We start from the raw sequence: 25,228 nt of genomic DNA, 5'->3' as shown, positions 1-25,228 counted from the left end.
CTCATATAGAATTAAGTTTAATCCTACGTTTCAGCCTTCTTGAAGGACAGGAAAACAAGTAGTTTCTCTGTGTATTATGTCTTGGAAAAGTGTATATGTTACAGGATTGACATTTTTTTTTCCAAAATGCTGAAAGGCCTTGTTAGTTTAAAATGGTATTAAAGCATCTGGCAGTTTTACAGAATGCAATGTACCTGGTGACATCCTGTAACCAGCACTAGGAATCTTGGTAAGGACATTCTGGAGTCTTGAAGCAGACATATCACCACCAAATAATTCAACTGTGGCTAACATCTATTCATGTAAAAATTCAGCAGCTCACTGTGTCTTTCACCTCCCAAAATATAGCTTCAGTAGCAGATTAAAAATGCATTTTTTAAAATATTCTTGTGTCTCAGAGGCCATTAACAAAACAGAAAATTTCAATTGCTAGATTAAATAGTATTACAGTTCTGAGTCATCCGGACTTTTCCATTTTATGTTTGGTGTTTGGATAAGATTCAGAATAAATAAATCACAAATCGATGTTTATTTAGTTAAATACTGAATTGCCTTACCAGATGCACACAAGTATGTTCTGCTTGAAAGGAAAAACATTTGCCTTATTCAGTGCATCTTTCTGTAGTAGGTGATTGTGCCAACCTGTCTTAATTGCTGCAATTTTCCTACTAGTTACAGTTAATTTTTTTGTTTAAGCAGATAACCTTAAGGTCTGATCTCTGAGAGTAATCATACCTCTCTGTACTTCTGCTACCTGTATATACTTTCTGTAAAATACTAGGCAGGATCCTCAAAGGAGTGGTGTCCCCTCAGCTCCCGCTGGAGAGTCCTCAATACCTGTTGTGTACTTGTTCACCATTTGTCTCAGGGTGTTGTTATGGCTGGTATACGTGCAGTCACAGCTTTGCTACTGCAAATACTGCAAAAACTTTTATTTATAAAAATCAAAGTGGAAGCGCAGCAAATGTGCGTGGATGACTACTGTGCCACGTAAGATACTACAGGTATGGACTTTGAATGGAAGCAAGTGCAGGCCCAGCTGGGATCAGGCAAGCTACTGGCTTTAAAGGCAGCAGGTGACCAAGGTTTTCTGTGCTGCCAAGCCAAAAACATTTTCTAGAACAATCTGCGTTGCCTCGTGCCACTGCACTGACAGCGTTTTCTCCAGTGAAGAATCATCGACTTTGGCTGTTCTAACCACACGGGGCTTGCACACTCACAGAATCATAGAATCATAGAATGGCAAAGGCTGGAAGGGACCTCAGAGATCATCTAATCCAACCTCCCTGTCATGGGCAGGGACGCCTCTCAACTAGACCAGGCTACTCAAGGCTCCGTCCAACCTGGCCTTGAACACCTCCAGGGAGGGGGCATCCACAACCTCTCTGGGCAATTTATTCCGAAGTCTTACCACCCTCGTACTGAAGAATTTCTTCCTAAGATCTAATCTAAATCTGTTCTCCTTCAACTTAAACCCATTTCCCCTTGTCCTATCAGTGGACGCTCTTGTAAAAGGTTCCTCCCCAGCCTTCCTGTAGGTCCCCTTCAGGTATTGGAAGGCAGCTATTAGGTCCCCCCAAGGTCTTCTCTTTTCAAGGCTGAACAATCCCAGTTCCCGCAACCTGTCCTCATAGCAGAGGTGCTCCAGCCCCTGGATCATCTTTGTGGCCCTCCTCTGAACACGCTCCAACAGATCTATGTCTCTCTCATGGTGGGGACACAGAACTGGACGCAGTATTTGAGGTGGGGTCTCACGAGAGCGGTGTAAAGGGGGAGAATCACCTCTCTTGACCTTCTGACCACGCTTCTCTTGATACATCCCAGGATACGGCTGGATGTTTGCTCCTGAACTACTTTTGATTTGCATGAGGTCCGACATCTTCTCTGGCACGTTTCTTGTACTCAGACCCTCAGATGCATTTTCCCAGAACTACAGCCCGACAGTCTTGCTTTCAGTCCCTGGTACCTTGGTGCCTGCTGTCTCAAGATGTCTTGGCTCCTGAAGTTCTTTGATGCTTTGAACTTACTTTACATATCATTCACTTAAAGATATGGTGAAGATAAAGCATGCAAGCTTTTCAAGGCTTTAGACAATCATTTAGACAGGCAAATCTTAGTTAAAACCACAGCAAGTCCATGTGCCATTCACTGTCCCTGGAACTTTCTGGAAGTTACAGTGGTTTGGGACAAAATCGGAAATTTTGCAGAAATTTTCTGGAACTAGGAGAGAGAATAAATGTAGAAGGTGATGTGCTGTACTAAAAAAAAAGAGGATGGCACAGGTAGATAAGTAATTTTCTGAAAGATATTAACCTATGAACATGCCATATACATCCTTGTGTAACTGTTTGCAGCTCTTCCCAGGAGCCACGTTCCCCAGTTTACGTAAGAAGTAAGGCTAAAGTAGATTTTTTCAGGACGTTGCGTTTCTAGCATCTGACTTAAAATACAAATATTGTAAAAGGTGGTCTTTAAATAATGACTGTTGTCGAGCGTAAAGCGGCGGCTCATTTTACTTCTGCAGTAGTTCACAGTATGAAAGCCTGTTTGTGCTACGGAATTACTTTATCCCACTTCTCAGTAAGCATATGTATCATCTGCTTGTACCTGTCTATAAGGACTAAATTTTCAGTGTTTCGTTCCAAAAGTCTCGCACAATTAGTGATCCAAGAGGACACTGAGGAGTGAAATATTTTCTTTTTACAATGACGATTTAGTCTTTGTATGTATTGTGGAGTTAGTTTATCTGTGATACACAAACATTACAGTATTTTCCTGGACGTAGTGCAGAATGTGTGTTTTGTGACAGTGGCTGTTGTATTATACTACTGACAAAAGTAAGGCAGGCACTCCCGCTGGCTTTGATGAAATCTGCTTATGTAGTTGCTACAAAACATAGGGTCCTCTTTGAATGGTTTGGGCATTTACATACCAAATGTCTCAGCATTACTAGAGTACCTGTTATACCACACTCAGCACAATGTTATCCAGGTCTTTGTTTCTGTGTTTTCAAGTACTGATGTTGGGTGTTCCTTTCCTTGCCACACTGTGCATCTTAACTGAGTGATTTTTCTCTTCTGCATGCTATGGTGAGAAGAGATCAGCCTATATAAAGTTTCTCCCCTTTACCCACACGGGACTGACTCCTGCTGCTTCTCTGTTCGGCTTTCTGAAGAGTTTGAGCTGCTCTGTGGAGGTAGAGTTTTTTGTAAGTACACCAGAGAGAAAAGGCAAGATGCTGAAATACACTAGCAGGTGACAAGTAGGAAGAGAGGAGAGGTGGGAGCCTGGGGAGTGCCAGGATGCTGAAAACGTACAAACATCTCAGTGGGTCACTTTTTCTTTCTCTGCTGACGACCCTCACTCATTATTTCAAGCTATGTCAAGTGTGTAGCCATTTGGAGCAAAGACCCTGTCTGTCATGCCCATGCTATCTGTAAGGATAGTATGTTTGTGTAATTTAAAAAAAAAAAAAAAAAAAAAAAAAAAGAGGCTCTCTTAACTGAGAAATAATCAGCATTTAAAAGAAGAATTCCTTGCTATTGTCCATCATCATATACAAATACACATGAGTGTATATGCTGACAGTGTTTTATGTGTTAATCATTGCTGGATTAGATACAATTCTCCACTCTTTTCACAGAATAAATTAATAAGAGCCTTAAATAAATATGTCGTTCTGCTTCTGATAGGCTGAATAAAGGTGTACCAAGATACAGTGCATATGGTTCTAACAAAATTACGTAATTTATCATTATTAAGAGAAACAACTCTCAGATAAATTCTTGCCTATTAGCTGGTTTACTTTACTTCACACCTTCCTACTTAGTGAAAAACAGACAAATGGTAGGTATAAATTAATTTTTCCTGCCTTTTCAAAAGCTTCATGTGGCAGTGGCTGCAGAAGATGTTTTGGCACAAAGGAACAAAGAAAACAGTGTTTGCAAAACATAGGCAGAAGTAAAACATGCAATAGTTCCAACTTCTCAGCTCCATGCTTTCCTTCGCTTCCTTTCCCATTCCTATGTAGACAAATGGAATCACTGAAAATAAGAGAAATGTCTCCAAAATCATACAGTTTTTTCCATATTGATTCCAGCTCTGAAAAACTCAAATAACCTGTGTATTTAACAAGTCAAATGCTGTTTTTCAACGTTCCTTCCTAAGCAAAAATAAATAAGGCTGCTGCTGCAGCCTTTAATACCAACACAAAGATTTGGCAAAGCATTGAACAGTTACTGATGAGGTTTTGGTTCCATTTGAGGTTTTTTAATTACTGTGTGCCACATTGATGTGTTTAGTATTGCAATACAACATCATTTCAAAAATTGCTGACTTTGTTCATTTAAAAAACATGAAACTGGCTTTAGTTAATATGAAAAATATTTATGACGAAGTGTGCTGTGTATAGCATATCTGACTTTGGGCATGGGAAAATAAATAACGCCTATTGTTTTAAAAACAATAACCACTTTACTTATATTTGCAATAGGATTGCAAGTTGGTTGGCATCATTCAACAGGAAAGATAGTAGGTAAACAATTTACAACACTGTTGCTGGCTCTTAAAAGTAATAATTATTCTTGTACATTTCTGTTCTTGTCAGCATTCACTTAATACACATTTTATAATCATAGTGCAAAAAAAAAAGGAATGGGCAACTTCTTCATCTGACGTTAGAGGCCAGCATTAGCAGACGTATATGCAATATGACTGCGGTACTGTGGTGTCGTCCGGTGTTTTTCTTCCTAGTTAAGATTCAGCAGTGTGCCTGTGAGACACACCTGTCAACATTTTGGGTGCAACAGGACAGACCAATATGATTTAAAATGTATATATATGGGGGGGGCGAGTAGCATTGTAGATACAGTGATAAACTGGACTTTTTCCTTTTTCTCCATAATGAAGAACCATGAAAATGCATGTATTTATATGAGATCCCTGGCTGTAATAAGGTAACAGTTTCTTCTCTGCAAGCAAATTTGCAACAAAAGAGAGAATATGGCTATGTTCATGTAGAGATTGATTTTTTATATATTTCATATATATTTATGCATGTATGTATATATATAACAACCTATATATTTATGTATGTAAATGTGTTTAATATGTAAGACCATCTGCAGTGCATCAACTTTAGTTAGCATCTGCATTTCTTTTAGAAAAACAAGAAACGTTTTTTACTTCTCCTGTGATGACTCTCTCAGGAAATCAATTTTAAATAATGGAGAGCTAAAGGAATTGCTGTCTTACCATGTTTTCGTATTCCTATGCTGTGGTGGCACTTTTACATGTTTAGACCGTGTCTTTACCAGTAAGGTGATCCTACATGGAGTAAGAGTGTTGCACCATCTCCTTTAGGCCGCTCCTGCTGTTGTCTGCCATCGAAAAATAAACAGTGGCATGAAAAAATCCCTAGGGTTGGTTTGCCTTTGAGGGCAGAAAATTATTCCCTAAAGATTACTTCAGAAACTATATTAAAATGAGGGAAGAGTTATTAAATAAGCAAACACTGTTTGTTTATTGTGTTATTTGTGTTACAAATGGGGTGGGACATAGAAGGGACAAAGAAGGGAAACTCCTGTACAACTTTTGGATTGACTTTGCTTAGAAAGCGATGGTAGAAGTACCATTTTGAGGGTCATATTGCATTGATTTACATAAGAACGTACCCCGCTTGCAATTAGGAAGATGACGTTTCTGTGTGCTGGGGAACTCAACCAAGGTATGTCATGTGAAGGAAGATTCCTTCAACAGCTGAGACCTAAATTGTTGTCTTTCCTTCTCATGTCTCCATCCTGCTGGGGAACTCAACCAAGACATGTCACCAGCTGTGGAAGGTGCTAAGATTCCTTCAAGGGCTGAGACCTAAGTTGTTGTCTTTCCTTCTCATGGCTCCATCCTGCTAACAGATATTACAAGCCAGATTTCTTGTCATTTTGACTTTGCATTTGTTTACTGAAGCTGTGGACACCCCTGAAGCTGTGGACATCCTTCTTCAGATCCACTCATGTAGGTGTACACTTTGGCCGTACATGGCCACTTCTTTTTGGACATCACCTCTCCTCAAATCTGCCACCTAGCTACTTACCTGCGTAATTTTAGGGCATCACATTGAAATTTGTCAGTGAGGCCTCACCCAAGCAGGTAGCTAGTCATTCAGAGATCGTGTTTGGCAGGAAGATAATGATGAGTAGTTTGGTGACAGCGAGAAAAAGTATCTTCATCAGGGCTCAGCAGGATTTGTTAGAGCTCACGGGTTATTCACTACGCAGTTACAATTCTGTGAAGTACGTGGGAAAAAGTGATTTTTGGCCACCTTTGTACTGCAGAGCCAACACAATTAGGAGGGAAAAAAGTGGTGGTTATTAAAGTGGACACGAGTTTTGAATATATACAGAGCTGTCAAGGAAAGATGCTGTTGTACTTTTCGGAGCAGAAGCATGCACTCTAAAATGACCGAGGCAAATTAGAAAAAAATTTCAAAGCCAGTCACCTTATGTTCAGCCCTGCAGAAATAGGAGCAGTCACTTCTCCCTCAACTCTGAGCTGCAAAGTAAAATCTTCATGTGGGTAAGAACCACAAGCCATGCCACAGACCTTCAAAACCTGAAGAAGATCTTCTAGCAGTATTTTGCAAGGGGTGGCAATAGGTCCACAGGATCTGCTCCACTGGCTGTGTCAGGAAGGCAGCTCCTAGGACTCAGGCTGTCTCCCAGTTCACCACAGTCCCATTGCACTTGTATCTGTTCCATGGCTTGGTGTGGAAGCCACACATAACCTGCTCACCAGCCACAGGTGTCCCTGAGAGTTAGGCACTGGCCAGCCATAGACCATTTGAAAGGACAGAGTTCAGAGCTGGCAATTTAACCGGATTTGTGGAATTTTTAGGGTGATAGCATGTTCTTCTAGTGTCTTCAGGACATTGGTTTTGGTGGGCTTTTTTCAGTGTTTAATTCTACTTATTTAATTCTTACTACACCTCCCCATAACACATCTCTTGAGATTGTTATCTGAGGAAAACCTCTCCTGCTAACTTTTTTCCCAATAGCTGTGAAAGATTTCCAGAAGTAGCTTCTCTCTGTGATCACTGCTGCCAGCCACGAGCAAGGGAAAGTACCGTTTCCAGGTGAACACACAACCACCTAATAATCTCTGATTATTAGGAGATTATTAGGTTGGGTTATGGAATGGACCAATGCTTACCCATCAATAATTTCTTTTTTCCCCATTTGTTGTCTCACTTACATCTGCTGATAAATCCCATTCTGAAACCCTAAGTCTTGTCCTGCATTCAGATGGAAGGCAAGATTAATTTTTCAAGTTCACAAGCTGACCAGATAGACTCGTACTAAATCTTTGAACAAGGACAAACTGTCAGGTTTTGAGAGTTGGACTTGTTAGTCTTATTTTTGAAGTATGTCGTTTTGCAGGCAGAATTGAAACACTGAATAATTCAGTAAGATCTGAAAAGTGCCTTTATATTTCCATCTATTGTCTCCTCCCGGTGACAAAGTGGTTCGTTACTGTGTGTTCTTTCCTGCAGAATTTAATTGCACTGTGTTACAGAGGTAAATCAAATTCTGGGTAACAGAGCTGCTGAGCGAATGGTAGAGCCTTTTTTCAACAAAAGCTTCCTGTGATTAATGAAACTTCCCTGACAGTGACCTCTGCACTGGCTTCCAGCCACCTACCAGAAGAGTAAATAGCGTGCGGCGTCCAAGCTACAAACACACATGACGAAAAAAGAACGGAACAGATAAAGAAAACCACTTAAGCCTTTAATTTGAGAGAACGGTCCATGGTGATGCTTGCTGCTCACGTGCTGTCTTTAGACTTAGCATAGGTGAGGACGCTGTAAGAAGAGTATTTTGGTTCAGAGGGTTAATGAGTGTCAGTGTGTAAATACTGGGGCAGTCTTTCTGCTGAGGCAAAGGATGTTTATAGATGTGAATTTTTCAGCAGCTATAAACGGGAGGTCTGTTTGTTTTGTCTAAAGTGCATGGGAAAGGCTCGATCATAACATTAGAAATTCAAGGCTAACAGTTAAAAAAATTCCCTAAGTTTCAAAGTTCAGCTTAAGATGTCATGGCATAGCTTCTGGATGGGAGGCACCAGAGCTGGCAAGCTGGAGCAGCCCGGCAGAGGCGGGCAGCACGGCACCGCGGGCTGCGCGCTCGCTGAAACGCGTGCGTGCCTGTGGTTTGCTAAGGAAGCAGCTCAACACACACATCCATGACTGCATTGCGTTGGAGTCAAGAGGCACAGCAGCAGATAACATCACCTGTTGGCACAGGGACAGCAAACAGCGGCTCGTACCTTTCTCCTACAAAGCCATCTGCTGAATATGAGTGACTGAGAAGTCACGTACTCAGCCTCATCTATCTCCCCAGTTGGTGGAGAAAAAAAATGCAATTCAGGTTTCAGCATTTTTGTAATCCCTCTGAGCCTCCCATTAAATTTGCTCTACTGTGTGGGAAAGGATTAAAGATTCTTTGGGCTCCAGAACACAGTATACAAAAATTAAGTACTACAGCGTGGTTTGTGGTAAGGCAGCAACTAAAACGTATAGCCTGCCACATAACCCAGGGCAGCGGGTTCTCTTTCATAAGTAACGCTTGCTGACAGCTTAAAATTGCTGTTGGTAACACACGCCGCAGTCGTGTACGGCCTTCGTTTTAAATATTCTGTGTGCGACGTACTTCATAAGTAATTTCAAAAATAATCAAGAGTTGTTCGTGTGCTGTTCCTGACTTAGGTCAGAGTGCCAAAAGAGGCGAGTGTTCGCTGGCAAGAACTTCTGTTCCTTTAGGAATGGCTCATAAATGCTCCCTTGTAATAAACGTTTCAAGATTAAAATCAACGTTACGACTTTCAGACAAGGCTGTTTATCAGGATGAAATAGTTCATTTCCTAGAATGCAATATTATTTACATTTTATGTGAGTGTGGGCATAGATGAGAAGTTTTTATTCAAGAGCCACCAGGATTTTTCCCCCTGACTTGCTGTCAGGCTTAGTCTGTGCAGTATTAAATTCTACTAAATATATTGTGCTTAATGTAATTAAGCATCTAGCCTTTTTTGTCCTAATTCCACAATTAAATATGTAATTTTTTTGTGTGTGTGAAAAGACACAGAGCCACTGTGTACCCAGGCCTCGAGGAGAAAGCAGGGGCGAGAAAGGGGGTAATAGACATTAGACTCCCGAATTCATACTTCTAAAATAAACGTCTTCTCCTGCTTACTCGCATGAAACTTCTTCCTTCCACATCCCAACTGTTAAGCAAAGAGCTGTGTGTGACTACCACCAACTGCACGTACCACTACAATTTACCCTTGGTACGACGTGGACTAGAAAGTACTACAGAACAAGAGGAATCACAGCATTAATGTTGCATCTTTTGTCATTTTTCATTTCCTCATTGCACTAGAAAGCACAAATATACGAGGTGTGAATACCATCTCATGAGCAACAGGTCAGTTCCAGTCTGTCTAAAATCACTGTGCTGAACTAACTGTGTAACTGTTTTCCCCATTTGTAAGGCAAATTAAATTAGGGTGCCAAAGGAACTGTAAAACAATACCATACCATGCAATTTATACATAGGCTCTCCAGCCAAAAAGCGTAAGAAGAAATATCTGCTGACTGTATCCATCATTTTATTTTTCATTATATTCATCTTTTCATTTTTCTAAACGTACAGCCTGTTTGCTTTTTCTCTGAGGTAACTTTACAATGTTAACTTTTAATATAAGCCTTAGAACAGTATTCCTCAATGTCATTATTTCAAGATTTTATATATGCAGATATTTTATGTATTGGTTATTTTTCTTAAAGCCTAGGCTGATAACGGTATTATTTACAAAAACATCCTTATACAAAGAAAAATTTCATTACGAAAAAGCTTAATATATGGGCTATTCAATTCTTGGGGTTTTTTTTAATCTCTCTTGTGAAGCTGAAATTATAACCCGTTTACCTCCCTGTTTCAGCTTTCTGATATTTTGGTTTGATTTCAGGTTACTATTGGCCAACTGTATTCCACGCAGAAGTTGGTTATTGAGAGTCCAGGAAACACATAGCTATGAGAAGACTTTCGTCTTGAAGCCGGACCATCTTCAGCATCCTACAGTGCCACGTACAGATGCGTAAACTGCACGTCTGAGGTTTTCTGTTCAGCAGAAGAAATGCCTGAGAGACTCAGTTTTTGGCAACCAAAGTACTGTTTTCTAATGGTTCACATGTTCCAAAATATATTGCTGTGATTTATAATAGCATGTAAGGTAGCCTTGAGATCTGTTTGCTTGTATGTCCCATGTGATGAAATAGTTCCTGCCCTACTTTGACAATAAAACTTCATTAAACTACAAGTAACCAGATAAATTATTCTGCTGCTGACCTTGTCTCTCACTGAGCACAAAAGGTGTGTTGGATTTAAAACCCCTCACTCAGTTACTAAGTTCTTAGTGATCCTGTTTCATTTAAAAATACACAGCATCTGAATTAAATGGCTAAATACACAGTCGATTTTAAATATTAAAACCAGAGATGAAGAGAGTTCTCTTCTCCTGGACCTTGATACTTAGAAATATCACAAGCGCATGGTGTGGTTTCTTTAAAGAGCATCCCTTGACATTTCAGGAGGTGATACAAAAATTTCACTAGTTCTCTCTTTGGTTTCCAAGAGTTAATAACCAGTCTCATCCGACTTTTAACAACAGATCAGGATAGCAGAATCTAAGAATCTTGCATCACCAAGGCTTGGGAGCTTTAAAATATATTTTCACCACCAAGTCCTTTTCTAGATTTGTTGAGGTGCAGCTCTTAGCAGAAAGCACCACATCACTTTATGCAAGGTTTCCCTTTTTCACAGAAGCTCCTGAATTTTGCAGGAGAAAAAGAACCTAACTACGACAGGGCTGTAAGTCATGAACTGGCAGCAAGCTTTGCCTGGCAAAAGTGGAACACTCAGTATAGTGTTTTATTGCTTATTATTCAGTCTGTAGAATAATCAACACTTCTAAGCCAATACATTGAAATGAAAAGCAAGCAAAAATTTTGATCAGGTTCTGTTCAAGTCGTTGCTCTGCTCAAATTTGTTTTCTATTAGAAATTTGCAGAAAAATTAAGTAGTGTAAAGCTTTTTTAATGGCGTACAACAAAAGGCTTCCTTTTTTCCCCAGGGGATTGTTCTGAGGTTTTTTTAAGAAGAGAAACAGAAACTCAAAACTAGTTCCATGACACTGTGGCATTTAAAAACCTCCCCTTATTTTTCTTGCTTCCCAAAATCCATCTTTGTTTAGAACTTCTGTTGTGTTCCGTTGTTCATGCTGTGTGATAACATTATTAAAGCAGAGGACAGACAAAGTGCCTAAATTAGAACAAACTCGCATTCCTCACTATCACTTAAAGTGTATTTATAATTTCATACAGTTAGACTGAAATGTATAGTAACGCATTCCAGTAAAAATATAGTGTGCAGAATAAGATACTATGACTACCAGAGACTACAAACATAGCCTCCGTTCTCACTCTAAAATAAAAGGCAAATACAGTAATAATTCTCCTCATATTAGGTGTGTAAGTATTGCAATGTAAATGGCATTTAGTAAACATCTTATTAAAATGGAATTTCATTATTCTAATAGGTAAAATACATTAGATTCTGTATTTTAAATCTCCACATTCACAACTGGATCATTAAGTGCACCTAAGTTAATGGTGAAAGTGTAGAGCGAGAAAGGTTTGATTACTATTTAAGCTTCCAGTGTAACAACATCTCACACTTTCAGAAGACACAGACTTGGAAGGGCTGCCAGTTTTATACTCTAAGGAACTGGGTCTCTAAAACAGTACATGCAAAATCCTTGCTTTAAACAGCTTAATTGCTGGAACTAGCACTGCATACCATTTCATGATCCGAGAATGTATGCTAGGAAATGAAATAAACATCCTTATAAATAGTGTAGCCCTAATTTATAAAGACGGACAACTCCATCAATAACATTTTTACTATTTAAATCTAATTTTTCACCATGTTTACAAAAAAAACCCACAATAGTTTGTTTTCAAATAAGAGACCTTTTAAATGCATAATTGTTTCTTCCAAATTCCAGTACCTTTCCAGTGAAGTTCCTTGTGTTTAGTTTCCACCAAGAATACAGATGTAGACAGTACATGCTGCCTTATAGGCATACAGTCATGGGAACGTGAAATTTCTTATTAATTCCCTAAAAAAGTATGAAGGAGATTTCTCCTCTGTTAATGCCTGAAAATTCTGTTGTTAAATTTTGGTGGTAGATGCAACACTACTGCTCTCCTCATTCCTGCCATCTGCTCCTACTTTCTGTCTCAAGGTTGCCACTCAGATTATCTCTCCCTTCGCCATTTATACCTGCAAAGGAGCACTAGTAACCTTCAGGATATATTCTACAGAGAGGACTCATCAAGAAAAATACAAATAAAATTCAGGTTCTGTAGTCTCCCTCTCTCCCTAACCTGTAGTGCAGGAGGTTAACACAGTTTGCTTTCTCTGTCAAGGAAAAATTCTTATTGCAAATTAACTATCAGCTTACCGTACAGTATTTATACATTACTTATTAGAAGTAACGTAAGAAAACTGCTGCTAAGGGCCAAAAGCCTGTGTAACGGATCTAACTTATTAACAAAGCTAGCAGAGGTCGGCTGGAATGACTTTAGCATTATCTTCATACCTACTTGCCCTGTTCTTACTCTTGGCAAGGCACATGCTCATCATCACTGGTGGCGACAGCGCACTGGGGAGCTGGCACTGTGGTCCAGCCTCGGAGCTGCTGTGCTCTTACGGCTGCACCTTCTGTGCTCCACCAGTTCCGTTTACGTTGCAATACTCATTAAATCTCTCTCTTGGCACGCTGTCAGGAGCTTTGTTGGATTTTTGTCAAAGCAGTGTGAACAACAGGAATAGTTAAAACACAAAGGAATGATCCCATGACTTACGTACAATGTCCACTATTATAAAAAGTATATCCTTTTTCCTTAGAATAGAAGGGAGCTCAATAAATCTCTTTACTAAAGCTGCAATGTCTTAGCAAAACAAGCTTGCTTTTGTATTATATTAAAAAGGTTTGTCTGTTCCTGATCTCAACATTTTAGCAAACTATTAACCTCAGCAGTATGCACCAAAATTTGAACGTTTACATATACTGAAGTTTGTCATGACTTTTCAAGTATAAACTTGGAAACAGCACTCTGAAAGAAAAAAAAAAAATAGAACAATTTGTTTAATATTAGTAACTGTTTAAAGGATGGGCATTTCTGTCATGTGTTACAACTTCTCCAAAGACTTTAGTGCCGTTGAAAGCTCAATTTCAAAATGCCCAGATATATCAGAGGTACAGCTGTTCTGGAGGAAAGCAATCCCAAGAGAGTAGCATGTGAACACTTTACATACAACATTGAAATAGGTCAAGAAGTGTTTTAACTTATGACTGAGATTTCTAGAAAAGTATTTCTATATAAAATTTCACCACGTTTCCGAGCTTTACAATGATTACTCTCTACCTCTAACATCAGCAGGCAGAAGAACAATTTTATGGAGAAGCACAAGCCCCCTCCTGTAACGCAACGTAAATGCATCTCTCCATATACCCAGCAAGGACCGTATGTACACACAGGCAGAGTCATGAAAGAGCTGTGCACTGACTGTTTTCCTGAGTTTTCCATAACGATCTGCAGTGAAATCCTGGCATTATTCAAGTCAGGAGTACACTGATCACTTTGTTCCACAGTTCTTAACGCAAGCATCATTATTTCATACTCTTAGGAATGTTTTGCTTGATGACCTTTATAAAAAAAAGGAGGAAGGTGTGTAGCTATCTTACTGACAGTTTACATTCTTACTTTGTCTTTTTTCAGCCTTGTAGAATATAAGAATAGTGCATGAGCCTTTAATGTGGAAGCAGGAAAAAAGAGAGAGAAACCAATAACTCTTCCAACGCTGTGTATTTTCTACAACTGTAAAAGGAAAATAGGAACTCTCAAACCTGTTTCACAAACACAGGCACCTTCAAAGGATTCTGCACTGACACAAGAAATTAAGTATCATCAACGTGTTGCAAGAGATGCTTCTTGCTAAACCACTTACCTTTTTTACTGTCAAGCCCGATATCTACTGAAGCTTTACAACAGGGGGAAGCGGTGGCAAGTAGTGCATTCAAATGACTACTCTTCTGTGTTCGGAGTAAGAGAACTATGGAGACCTGTGAAGAATGTACAGGCTTTCTATTGAAAGAGGGCACCCCATAAATATTTATACCGGTCTTTGGCAATATGCTAATCCAAGGCAAGTAATTTTCCCTCTCTTAAAAAGAATCATGAAAAACAATTAAGGTGATTTAATTACTGCCACGCATAGACAGCAGATTTTGAACTCTTGACAGACGAACATTCATCACAGTGCCACGTTATCCTAACCCTGTAACACCAGACTCTGAACAGAACAGACAATTAAACCTAGATCATTTCCCCTACCTTCCTGCAGTACTTTGGGCCGGATCCAAATCCCAGGGAAGCCAATGGGCGCAGAAGCCAGGCTTTTCAAGTACTGACTGAAAGCCCTGGTTTTAAATAAAACAGAAGTAGTTTGCATGCAAGTTTGCAGTTCTTCATGACACCGAAGTAAATTTAGCTTCACAGTCCTTTTCTGAATCATTTAAATCTGAACTTAAATGTAAGTGTAAGTGGCAAAAAATGCTTAAGGAAGATCTAACTTTTACATCCTTCACAGTTACCCACTACAGAGTTTCAACTATATTAAACTTTTTTGGTTTACATGCACCTATAAAACACATTTGGCAGCTATTTCTCACCTAAGCCTTTAATCCATGGGGGAAAAAAAAAACAAAACTCTGCATAAAAGGAAAATCTTTGGAGCTAGAGTTTTTCCAAGAGTGTTTACAATTCTTTATCATTTCTTATTTCTTAAGTTAGGAGAAGAAGGGTGTTTATGAACACATCCTCCCAAAGTTATGCTCTGAATCTTTATAAAATACTAACTGCATTGACAGTGATGCAACCAAACAAGAAGAGCTCTTCACTTAACGTTTTACACTGTTGGGTCTTTTGATTTTATAGAATTAGAACAACTTCACTTTGAATATATTTCTTTGACACTAAAGTTGCAGTTATGCCATGTATCTCAACCTATGACCACGACCAGCAGCCCTGTGCTTTGCTGGTGCGAGCTTGCTAGCATTAGGTACACACACGGTCCACTTCTGATTTTTACGCTGCTGCCCAATGTCATCTTTGGTAAGGCCCTGCGTTTCTGCCACCCCCAGTAACTTCATCTATGGAAATACAGGGAAACGTGTGTAGGCAGTCTTTGAAACACTCCCCTCCTGTTTTTTTGGCGAAGTTTCCTTCTTCTCTGAAGCAATTAATAAACAAAACACAGATTAAGAAATGGGCTCCAGAAGCCTCAAATATTACACTGCACTTCATCGAAGAATCAATCTTAATGCTGTTAGCATCACATACCAGCTTAAGAGCACGCTATTTCGTTGACACATCTACCTGTAGAAAGGCTAATTCATACCAGATTATTCCATGTAACATCCTGTAATGCAGGGAAGTGGTAGAGTTCACTATTCTCCCTTAAAACCTTCCATGCATTTGGCGAGAGTCGATGTGTAACTTGGAAAACAACAGTGAGAACTTCTGCTTGCGTGCATAGAGCTTTTATTCTGTGCATTTTCAAAGGGGCTGGTACTAGCCTAACAGCAAGGTGGTTTCTGAAGGAATTACACACCTCTTTATATTTGGCCATGTTCTCATGCTGTGGTTTACATACGGGTGTTTTAGGGGGCAGGCAGGGCAGGCTGTGTTTCAGAAGCAGTGCGCGTGTTAGCAAAACTGCAGGAACTTTAGTCTGAAGCTCCCTCTGCTTCACAGCTTTTCCCCAGTAAAACCCCGGCTTCTAGCTCTGATTCTGTACCAGCTCTCAAGAGACAGGTTATCTGAAGACTTACTTTCAGGTACGGGGAATTTTATAAAGAAGTAAATTTTTCTAAGGTGCTCATAATGGGCTTTAAGGTGTTTTACATGTTCAGAGGAAATGAAGACCTGAGAAAACTCACAGTACGCTCTGTTTTAACAAGGAAAATAATCTTCCAAGGTCTTGTTGAAGAACATACATCTCTGTCAGAACAGCTTCTGTATTCTGACAGTGTGTCACCTACTTATTTTTTAATCAAAAAAAAAAAAACCAACAAATTTTGAGATACTGTATCAGAAGAAAACGAGTCAAAGCCGCAGAAGAGCCAGAACCAAACTCGACCGAAACCTGCCTATTTTCCACCCGTGCTAGTCAAGCTTTCTCTCATCACGGCTCTGCACAAGATGCCTGTTGCAAGAGCATATGGGGCTGTCATGGACATAAAGGGCAATGTGCGTTGTGGGTCTGGCAGGACCACAGTCACGTTCAGCTATAGCCCTAAATGTTTCTTACAGACGGGCAACACCCCTGGTTGCAGTGAGGCACACCAACAGCTCGATCCCCTCTGCACCGCACGCGTTGGGGCAGGGGCACAACTAGGCTGCGAAACCAAGAAGGATCCTGTTACAGAGAAAAGATTTGTAATGGTCAGCTTTTTAACTTTTTTAAAGCTTTTTTATTCTTACAAACCCATTTCCATTGGTACTTTTTGCTTAGTTTCAGGATTTGGGACACCAGTAATAGTCAACCTCTAGACTTGCAATGCAAGAGTGAAGACTATAGAAATCATTTCAAGTGTCCAGCGCTATGAAGTCCAACAGTGTGCTCCATAAACCCCTTTCCCAAGAACATACAAATACTGAAAAAGATGTAGCAAAATAATCCGAATAAATTATAAATACTTGAGAAATGTGGTGCAAAATGTAACATAAGGAGAGCTGAACTAAGGCACTTGTTTTCACTCCTTACTGAGGACACCCTCCCTGTATCGCATCGTCACTCCTCAGCGAGAAGGTCATCCAAATCAGTCGCTGCTCCCCAAACCTCAAAACGCAGAACTGTGTGTGAGACAGACGCCGTCTTTTACTTTGCAGTGCATTACTCAAAGGTGTTACCAAAGTCCTCCCGATAAACCCGCCATCAGCAAATATTTTAACTCCTCCTTTGTCCCGGTTTTAGACTTGTCAACCGTGTGAAAAGAAGTCACCAGTCTATTTTAAGCGAAAAGTTTTGCCGAAGTCCCTGTTGGCTGCTATTAGCCAGACGGGATCTACGCACAAGCCTGGCGAAGGCGGGGAGCAGTATCAAAGTGTGCTGAATGACAAAAACCAGAGCAGCTCAGTCCAGCCCCAGATCCAGCCTCGAAAGACTGCCTGTTGTTCAGAGCCTCCACCGGCACGGCAAAGGTGGGACGGGCACCCAAGACTGTCATGGGTTTGACAGGTGCTCGCAACAGTGAACCGTATGGTTATGGAGTCCATTGAGCTAAAAAAAATAATTAAAAAAAAAAAAAAGACGAAGCACACCATCGCTGTCGCAGTACTATGTCTTTGAAATGGATGTGAGAACGGGAAAAATGGGGTCCCAAGTTAAATCTGCAGCGAACACGCCACTAAGGTTTCACACAAGTGCTCCGTGCATCTCTGACTAATCGGGGAAGTGAAGTCAAGCCCAAATCGAGACCTCAAAAATTCACTTCAAGAAGGGAAAAGCAAAGCCCACACTACTCAGTCTCCTTGTTCTCTCCAAAAACAAAAAACCCACCGAAAACGATTCCACAAGCCACAGCAAGGCGCGCCTACGCACATCCATGTTCCGCTGGCAAAAGCGAAGCGCCCGTCTAAAAACCCCCAGATTTAGGGTCGTCTCCGGGACGGGTGCCTCGGCGCGCCGGCTCTCGCCCTCCCGAGACGGGCCTCACGGTGCGGGGCTGCGGCCGCCGCCGCCCCCCGCCCGGCCGGGCCATCCCGGCTCCCCCTCCCCTCAGTAGCGGGGGGCGGCGGGGGGCGGCGCGGGGCCGGCCCCGGGGCACCCGCAGCAGCGCAGCGTGTAGTTGCGGCCGCCGTTGTTGTCCCAGTGCTCGCCGTGCGGGCCGCGGTAGCGGATGGCGAAGTGCAGGGCCGAGCCCTCCCGCAGGCTCGGCGGGACGCACAGGCTGAAGCCGAAACGCTCGGCCGGCGGGTCGCCGGGGGCCGGGGGCAAGGGGGCGGCCGGGACGTCCACGAAGGAGAGCCACTCGTTGAAGGTGTAGCGCACCGTCACCTCCTTGGCGCCGGCGCAGCCCAGCACTCGCACCGTGCCCCGCACGTCGGTGGGCGCCGGGGGCCGCGCCAGGCGCTCCAGGCAGACGCGCTGCCGCCGCAGCCGCTCGGCGCTGGGCTCCCCGCCGTCGGGGAAGTCGGGCACCAGGCGCAGGGCGGGCGGCGGGGGACCCTCGCCGGGCGACGGCAGGTCCAGCTCCTCGGCGGGCGGGCTCTGCAGGCGGGACAGCGCGGCGGGCGGCACTTGCGGCTCCTCGGCGTCGCTGAAGTGCTTGACGCTGGCGAGGCTCAGCCCCAGCGAGTCGGCGAACTGCACCCGCTTCTTGCACTTGCTGCAGCAGTCTTCGCCCGCCGCCGCTTCCTCCTCCTCCTCCTCTTCCTCCTCCTCCCCCTCCTCCCGCCGCTCGCCGGGGCCGGGGGACGGCGGCCGCCCGCAGCGGCGCAGCTCCAGCAGCAGCAGCCGCTCCCCCGCCGCCTCCCGCTTGGCGTCGCGGGGCACCGTCGGGGCCGCGCCGCGGAGCCGCCGCTCCTCCGCCGCCAGCTCCTGCCGCGGGCGTGCGGGGCTCGCCATGGCGGGGCGCCCCGCTGGGCCCGTCCCGGCCGCCCCTGTGGCGGCAGGCGGACGGACCGGCACCGCTTTATCCGGCGCCCCCGCCGCAGGCCCCGGGCGGGGGGGGGGGTGGAGGGGGGTGGGGGCCCGGCCCCCCGCCAGGCCCGGAGCCTCCCCGCGGGGCTGGAGCGGCCGCGGCGCTGCGGGCGGGGGCGGGACCTCCCGGGACGGGCAACACGGAAACAGCCGCGGCCGCGACGGGCGGCCCCGCACGTCCTCCCCGCCCGCAGCGCGCCGCCGGGGCCGCCGTTACCACGGCGCGGCGGAGGGAGCTGCGAGCAACGCTGCCAGGCGTTGTGTGGGCTTTGGGGGGGGGGGGGAAACGGGGAGAAGCGACAGGAGCACCCCCCGGGGCCCGCCGTGCCTGCGGGTGTCCCGTGTCCCCACCCCCCCCCGCCAACGCCGCGGCTCCGCGCCCGCCCCGCCCCGCGGAGTCAGGCCGGGGGCAAACGCGGGGTCATGGGCTGCTGAAGCAGGCTTCATTACTATTAGAATTCATTATTGTTAATCGTCATCATCGTTACTTAAGCCTCCACCCATCGGGAGACACCGCGAAGAAAACCCCCGGAGGGTCCGGCTGAAGCAGGACGTCGCCCGGCACCACGTCGGCATCACCGCAGAGTGACAGCCGTGCCCCCGGGGCAAAGGCGGGGAGCCGAGCGGCCCCCCGGCACCGGGGCTGAGCCGCCGCACCCCCACACCCCCCAGCCTGCCCGGGAGTCTGCCGTGCTCGTCGCCGAACGTCCAGGTATCTCCTGCAGCTGAGAGTTTGTGAGACCCCCCCGGCTCTCATGTTTAAGTCGCTTTCCACCCATCCTAAGCGCAGAGAAAAGCCGAGACCCGAAGTCGAGGTCAAAACCCCAAAGGTAAAAGCAACACCAAAGGCATTAACTTTTTAAAGTATGATATATTTCGTAAGCAAATCTCTTTAATCGGGTTTTTTTCTGTACAGCTGGTACTTGTGGAAAATTAAGTGCTCAGGAGGCACACACACACGTGCACACACCCCCTCTTCGAAGGTCAGAGTGGCTTCAAAGTTTCCACTTAACAGCAAGAAAAAAATCGAGGGAAATAAAAACACAGGCTTTACCTTTTAAACAGACAAAGAATTAGAATCCCCCTCAGTTTTATTCTCTGGGCATCAGTAAACAGCATCCTCACAACAAACTACTTTTATTAGTATGGTCAGATCCATATCTGAGAATTTTCGAAACTTAATTCTATACTTTGTGCGTGCCACAGCTGTTTTCTGGGGGCGATTTGCATGGATGATTGCAAAAATACTACATCATTGAACTTCCCTCCATTCTTTTTCTCGTGGAAGAGACACTAAAAAGCATATGCAAATAACACGGTACTTTCTAAAGCAATACACTCCCACTATGGATTTATCAGAGGGGTTTTTTCGTTTGTTTTGCATAGCTGGTTTTATTTTTAGCATCAGTCTGGTTGCCAAAAAGCAGCCTCCCCATGCATGTGAATACAGTGCAGTTCAACTGATTGTGGAGTCTGGATCTTACAGAGGAACGGATGTGAAAGGAGCAGAAACATCACTAAATGGTTTTCTTAGCAGATACTGCTGTGAGGATGTTCTTACTGCACCTTGACCCAAGAGCGGAACAACAAACAGTTACTTAGAAGTGCCAAAATCATCTGACTCCTCTAGCTTCTGGTCTTGCACTCCACTTTGTTAGCAGTTCAGTTTGGAGCATTGTAAGAAGAGGAACGAAGAGCAAACATTCCCCCTGGCACCAGCCGTGCCAACGGAAAACATGACGAATACCAGTTTGCCGCCAACCGCCCGTCACCAACGCTCTGCTGCAAGCTGCCACGCTCGCCGGCCTGTCGGCTGGACTCTTTAGAGGAGCTCTGCCTGCCCCGGTGGTGCCAAGTGAGCTGGTGTGCCTCCGTTTGAGGTCTTTGAACTAAGCAGCCTCAACTTAATGGTGCCAAACCACAGGGTACGGTCCTGAGTTACTCAGCTGAAGTCCGCGATGCAGCACAAGAAGAAGGGGAACGATGGTCTTCCTCCAGCACATGACTGTTGGCAGGGAGGCACCAGTGTCACCTGCTTTCACCGTCACTCCCGGGCTGCCGGTGGGTGTAACAGAGCAGAGGACGGCAATGCTGGGCCACTCTCCTGTTAGCCTTCACTTCGATCAAAACAGGTTGCGATGCAGGTGCTTTCTTATCTGTGCTTGGAAATGAGACCTCATGGCCCACCTATTCAAGGCTTGTGGCACCTCGAATTACCAACTTGGAAAGAAGCAGAATTAATAGGTGATGTGTAGGTAACAGTGCTTAGTACTTACAATATTGTCAAGATTCCTTAGGATAAAATAAAACACTACTACTTTACTTTCTCAAAGTAATATCTGTTTTACGGTGAGGAAAACAGAAATGAAGAAACCAGCCCTTACTTCCTCATGTGATGTTGTGCTGGTTTTGGCTGGGATAGAGTTAATTTTCTTCACAGCAGCTACTATGGGGCTGTGTTTTGGATTTGTGCTGGAAACAGCGCTGGCAGCACAGGGATGGTTTCGTTACTGCTGGGCAGTGCTTACACACAGTCAAGGTCTTTCCTGCTTCTCACACCGCCCCACCAGTAGCAGGCCTGCCCATGGGAAGTGGTGAAGGAATCCCTTGCTTTGCTTTGCTTGTGTGCACGGCTTTTGCTTTCCCTGTTAAACTGTCTTTACCTCAACCCACGAGTTTTCTCACTTTCACGCTGCTGGTTCTCTCCCCCATCCATCCCGCCGAGGCGCTGTGAGTGAGCGGCTGTGTGGGGCTGAGTTGCTGGCTGGGGTTAAACCACGACAGGTGTTTATTCCACTAACGCTTGCTTCCTCAGCTTGCCAAATCATTAACAAATGTTTTAGGCAGCAAAGGGAAAAAATGCGCCATTTGCTGATACGGCAAAACCATTTGGGCTACTAGAAATTACAGAGGAATGTGAAAAGTTCAAGTAAAATAAGGGACAGCAAGAAGAGAAACACTGTAAATATTGATAAAAGTTAAGTAACATTGTAGCAATTAATATGCATTTCTTACATATTCCATAATGCTGGGAGACAGGCCTGCAAAAAGGACTTCTGTTCACAGAAATTAAGCAAAAGCAGTTAAGGCCTCCGTATTGCAGGAAAAGAATTAAAATCAGGCAATTAACAGCATACAAGGGGAAGTCAGATTTTTAGTGGTAATCAATTGCTACCATTCTGAAAGGGAGTAATTTAAATCAGATAAACCTTTACAACAGATGTTCAGCTGATGTGACAAACTATGCCAGTGGACATTAGTTAAGGAGACATTTAGTGTTGTCTCTTAAGTATTTCAGATTGGATTCTCTTAAAAGAACGGGGAAACCAGGGTCTCAGGCTACTAAGTACTGTTTAACTCATTTAGTATTAAAGAAAATATTGAGATAAAACCAGAGGGATTTCCTAGTAAAAGACAAGACAGCAAATTTGCAGTCAGGAAGCTTTTTGCATTTCCTGAGCTTTGACCACTTATGTTTAAGGTCCTAAACTACATGTGGGATCAACACGGCACTTCCTTCTTTAATTTTCCCCCCTCCTTGTCTCCCAGCTACCCACCTTGTCCCTCTAATTCCCACCCTGCATTCAGCACACACATCTTGCAGGAACATCTGCATCCTAAAATGGCTACTGAGTGACATAAAAAAACCCACAAACATGCAAATCGCTGGCAAGGGATCGTTGGTATTGCCTCCTCACTTCTGGCTGGGATTGCATGAGTACGTGTTTCTCAGCAGTTGTTAAATCAGAGAGTTTGGGTTGCTGCTTTGGTTTGGAGCTCTATCTGTTGTGCAATTTAATACATTGGTCAGGCTGCTTGGATCAATAGTCGTCATCATCTGGACATGAACATGAAAATACTTGTTTGGAGACACTCGGAGTTAAGTAACTGGGGGATTCTGTTGATTCAACTCAACCACACAATTTCATCCAGAAGCCCGTTCAAACACTGCCCGTAATTTCTTTTTCTGCACTTTTAATAGTAGCTTCAACCTTCAAATCCAGAATTAGCAGATTTTCCAGTTAGTCCAAGAGGAAAATATTCTACTTATGGGTGTACCTAGTTCAAATATGCCAAATCTCTCCAATTGCCCACTCAGGTCTTTCTAAGAACATCTCCCGTGACAATAGCTTATCAGAAAATGTGAATGACTAATAACTACTAAGCAATATTACACAATTTACAGGCATTTAGAAAAATGCAGGGATTATGTCAAATTCTAGCAGCATTTGTTCCAAGCGATCTTCTTGCTTCTCTTTGAAAATCGTGTAATTCTTCAGCCCAATTTTAACGGTTGTGTTACTTGTACAAAAATGGCAGGGAGGATATTAAGAGCGTCCTCAATTATTATTTTTTTTTTTTTAAGAAAAGCCCCCTATCCTATGGGAAATTCTAGCTTCTCTGTATTTTTAATAAGGATAGGATTTCAGTTTGCTATGTTTGTGAGGATGGTCAAACACTGAACGAAAGACTCAGTGGCTCTATACAACCTGACTAGAAATTATTTAGGAGTTAGATAACTAGATCTAATCTTCTTCTTTAAGCAGGAAAACCAAGCAGCTATACTCCAAACAGGCATACGTTGCGTCTGTAATGGAAAAAGTACTGAAATGGAAACAAATATTTGGAAGTTATTATTTTAGTTTCCACATCTTAAATCCAAAGATTTAAACCTAATTTCTGCAGGATGCTCGGCAAGCAAAATCCTTTAGGGCTCTGAGTCTTCCAGACAAACACTTTTAGAGATGTTTGCTGTATATTTTGTCTTGTCCCTCCACAGACTTTCATCTGACATTCCTTATGGGATGCAGAGATTACTTTGAATATATGAAAACATATTTATTCTGTTTTTCTGAATTATAGCAATGGTGTGTTTCCTGTAATGACGTGGAATATCCTTTTCAATTACTAATACTGAGTATTTGACAATAAGGCAAGGAAGGTCCCTTGATTCGGGTGAAATGCTAACGTCTTTGAAGGTGGAGTTTTGTAATTGGTTTCAGTAGGCCCAAGGCTCCTCTGCATCTGGTATAAAATCAAGCTCATTCTTTGTGACAAGCAAATATATAGCAATAGCATTGAAGGATTAATCTTTTTTTTCATTGCTTTCTGTTTTGCCAAAACTGTATGGAAAAGGTTCCAATTGCTTGAGCAAACAGTAAATTGAGACTAGAGCTTGCATTAACTGTGACAAAGCCATGTTGCACAAACACTTGCCATTCACTAAGATTTCAGAAGCGTCGTTTGGTTCTTGTGGCTCTTAGAGGTGTCAAGTTCTGGTTTAATACATGTGATTTGCAAGATATTTATCTAAATTTTTTATATTCATGTGGTACTCTGAAAATCTTAAAAGTCATTTGTCAGACTTTTAATCAGTAAATCATATTATGATGACAAACCCTCCCATGTACAACCTGCCATCCTAATAGAGACTTACTGTTGCATTTCAACAATTTAACCCAAATAGACAGTCTTTGAAAAGTTTAGATTATCAGTGAGATAAAAGGTTTCAGCTTCCAAAATGTATTCACAGCATAGGAGTTGAAAAGGGTTTTGTTTTATGGGTTTTGTTTGTTTTAACGTGGATCTCCAGAAAGTTGCAGAACCACATCTCTTTCAAAGCTTTCTGATGAACACTAGGATCCAGGTTCTCCCCTATAAAACTGCTATGTTTATGTATATTTTGTGTTTAGCAATCTAGGAAAAAACATAATTTGGATCAAATTCTTGGCTTACATTATGCCAGTATATTGCTTTGGACTTCAGTGAGAAAGAAGCTCCATCGTATCCAGAATAGTTTGATATAAAGGGCATTCTGTCCCCAAAACAATTGCTAGACTATTAAAAATAATATTTTTTTTTCTTTCTCTCTGTCTTAAAATGCTGGATTTTGCTCCTGCTCTGCCACCTAGCAGACTGTCTCTGGGAAACAAAAACCAGTGTCTCCTTAAAACTCTAAGGAAACTCCCTCAAACAGAAGATGTGTTTGCCTTTTGACTAAGGACACTGCAAAATTCCAAATGCGTGAAATATCCTCCAAAATGAACTCCTAGGAAGTATATAAAACATAAATGACAAAACAACACACCTCTGAAACAGCTTTTTGAGTTGTTAGCACATGAACACGAGATGTCCGAGGCATTAGAATTTTTTCCCTTTTTTTTCCCCTCCGAGGCATCAGATTTTTTGACCAGTGGAAATGAGACATGAAAATGGAAAATGGCATGAACTTGTACCCACATTAATTCTGTTTTATATTTTTGTGTTTGTCTTTTTCACAAGCAGCAAAGCGTGTAGCTCACTCAAAATCAATAGTGGCATGAACTCATGTGGACTCTTCCAGA

General features: G+C 42.9%; 2 protein-coding genes across 2 annotated transcripts in view; one reads left to right on the top strand and one right to left on the bottom strand.

Moving 5' to 3' along the window:
- The window catches only part of LYRM4 (LYR motif containing 4), a 107,262-nt gene extending 96,891 nt beyond the window's left edge, over positions 1-10,371 (top strand). Inside the window, exon 3 of the mRNA XM_086608976.1 lies at positions 10,021-10,371. Coding sequence (XP_086465102.1) covers positions 10,021-10,083 — 63 coding nt within the window. The 3' untranslated portion in view covers positions 10,084-10,371. The remainder of the gene's footprint in view (positions 1-10,020) is intronic.
- Positions 10,372-17,960: 7,589 nt separating this feature from the next.
- PPP1R3G (protein phosphatase 1 regulatory subunit 3G) lies at positions 17,961-18,809 on the bottom strand. Its single transcript, XM_086609096.1, has one exon. It carries the CDS (start codon positions 18,807-18,809, stop codon positions 17,961-17,963), a length of 849 nt encoding a protein of 282 aa, XP_086465222.1.
- Between the last annotated feature and the right edge of the window lie 6,419 nt (positions 18,810-25,228).

The sequence above is a fragment of the Tauraco erythrolophus genome, chromosome 3, assembly GCF_009769465.1.
Source record: "Tauraco erythrolophus isolate bTauEry1 chromosome 3, bTauEry1.pri, whole genome shotgun sequence".
In the NCBI taxonomy this organism is placed as follows: Eukaryota; Metazoa; Chordata; class Aves; order Musophagiformes; family Musophagidae; genus Tauraco; species Tauraco erythrolophus.
This window is presented reverse-complemented; position numbering and strand designations above follow the sequence as displayed.

Excerpts from the sequence above, each read along its gene's own strand:
- PPP1R3G (XM_086609096.1), bottom strand. The coding sequence starts at position 18,809 with ATGGCGAGCCCCGCACGCCCGCGGCAGGAGCTGGCGGCGGAGGAGCGG.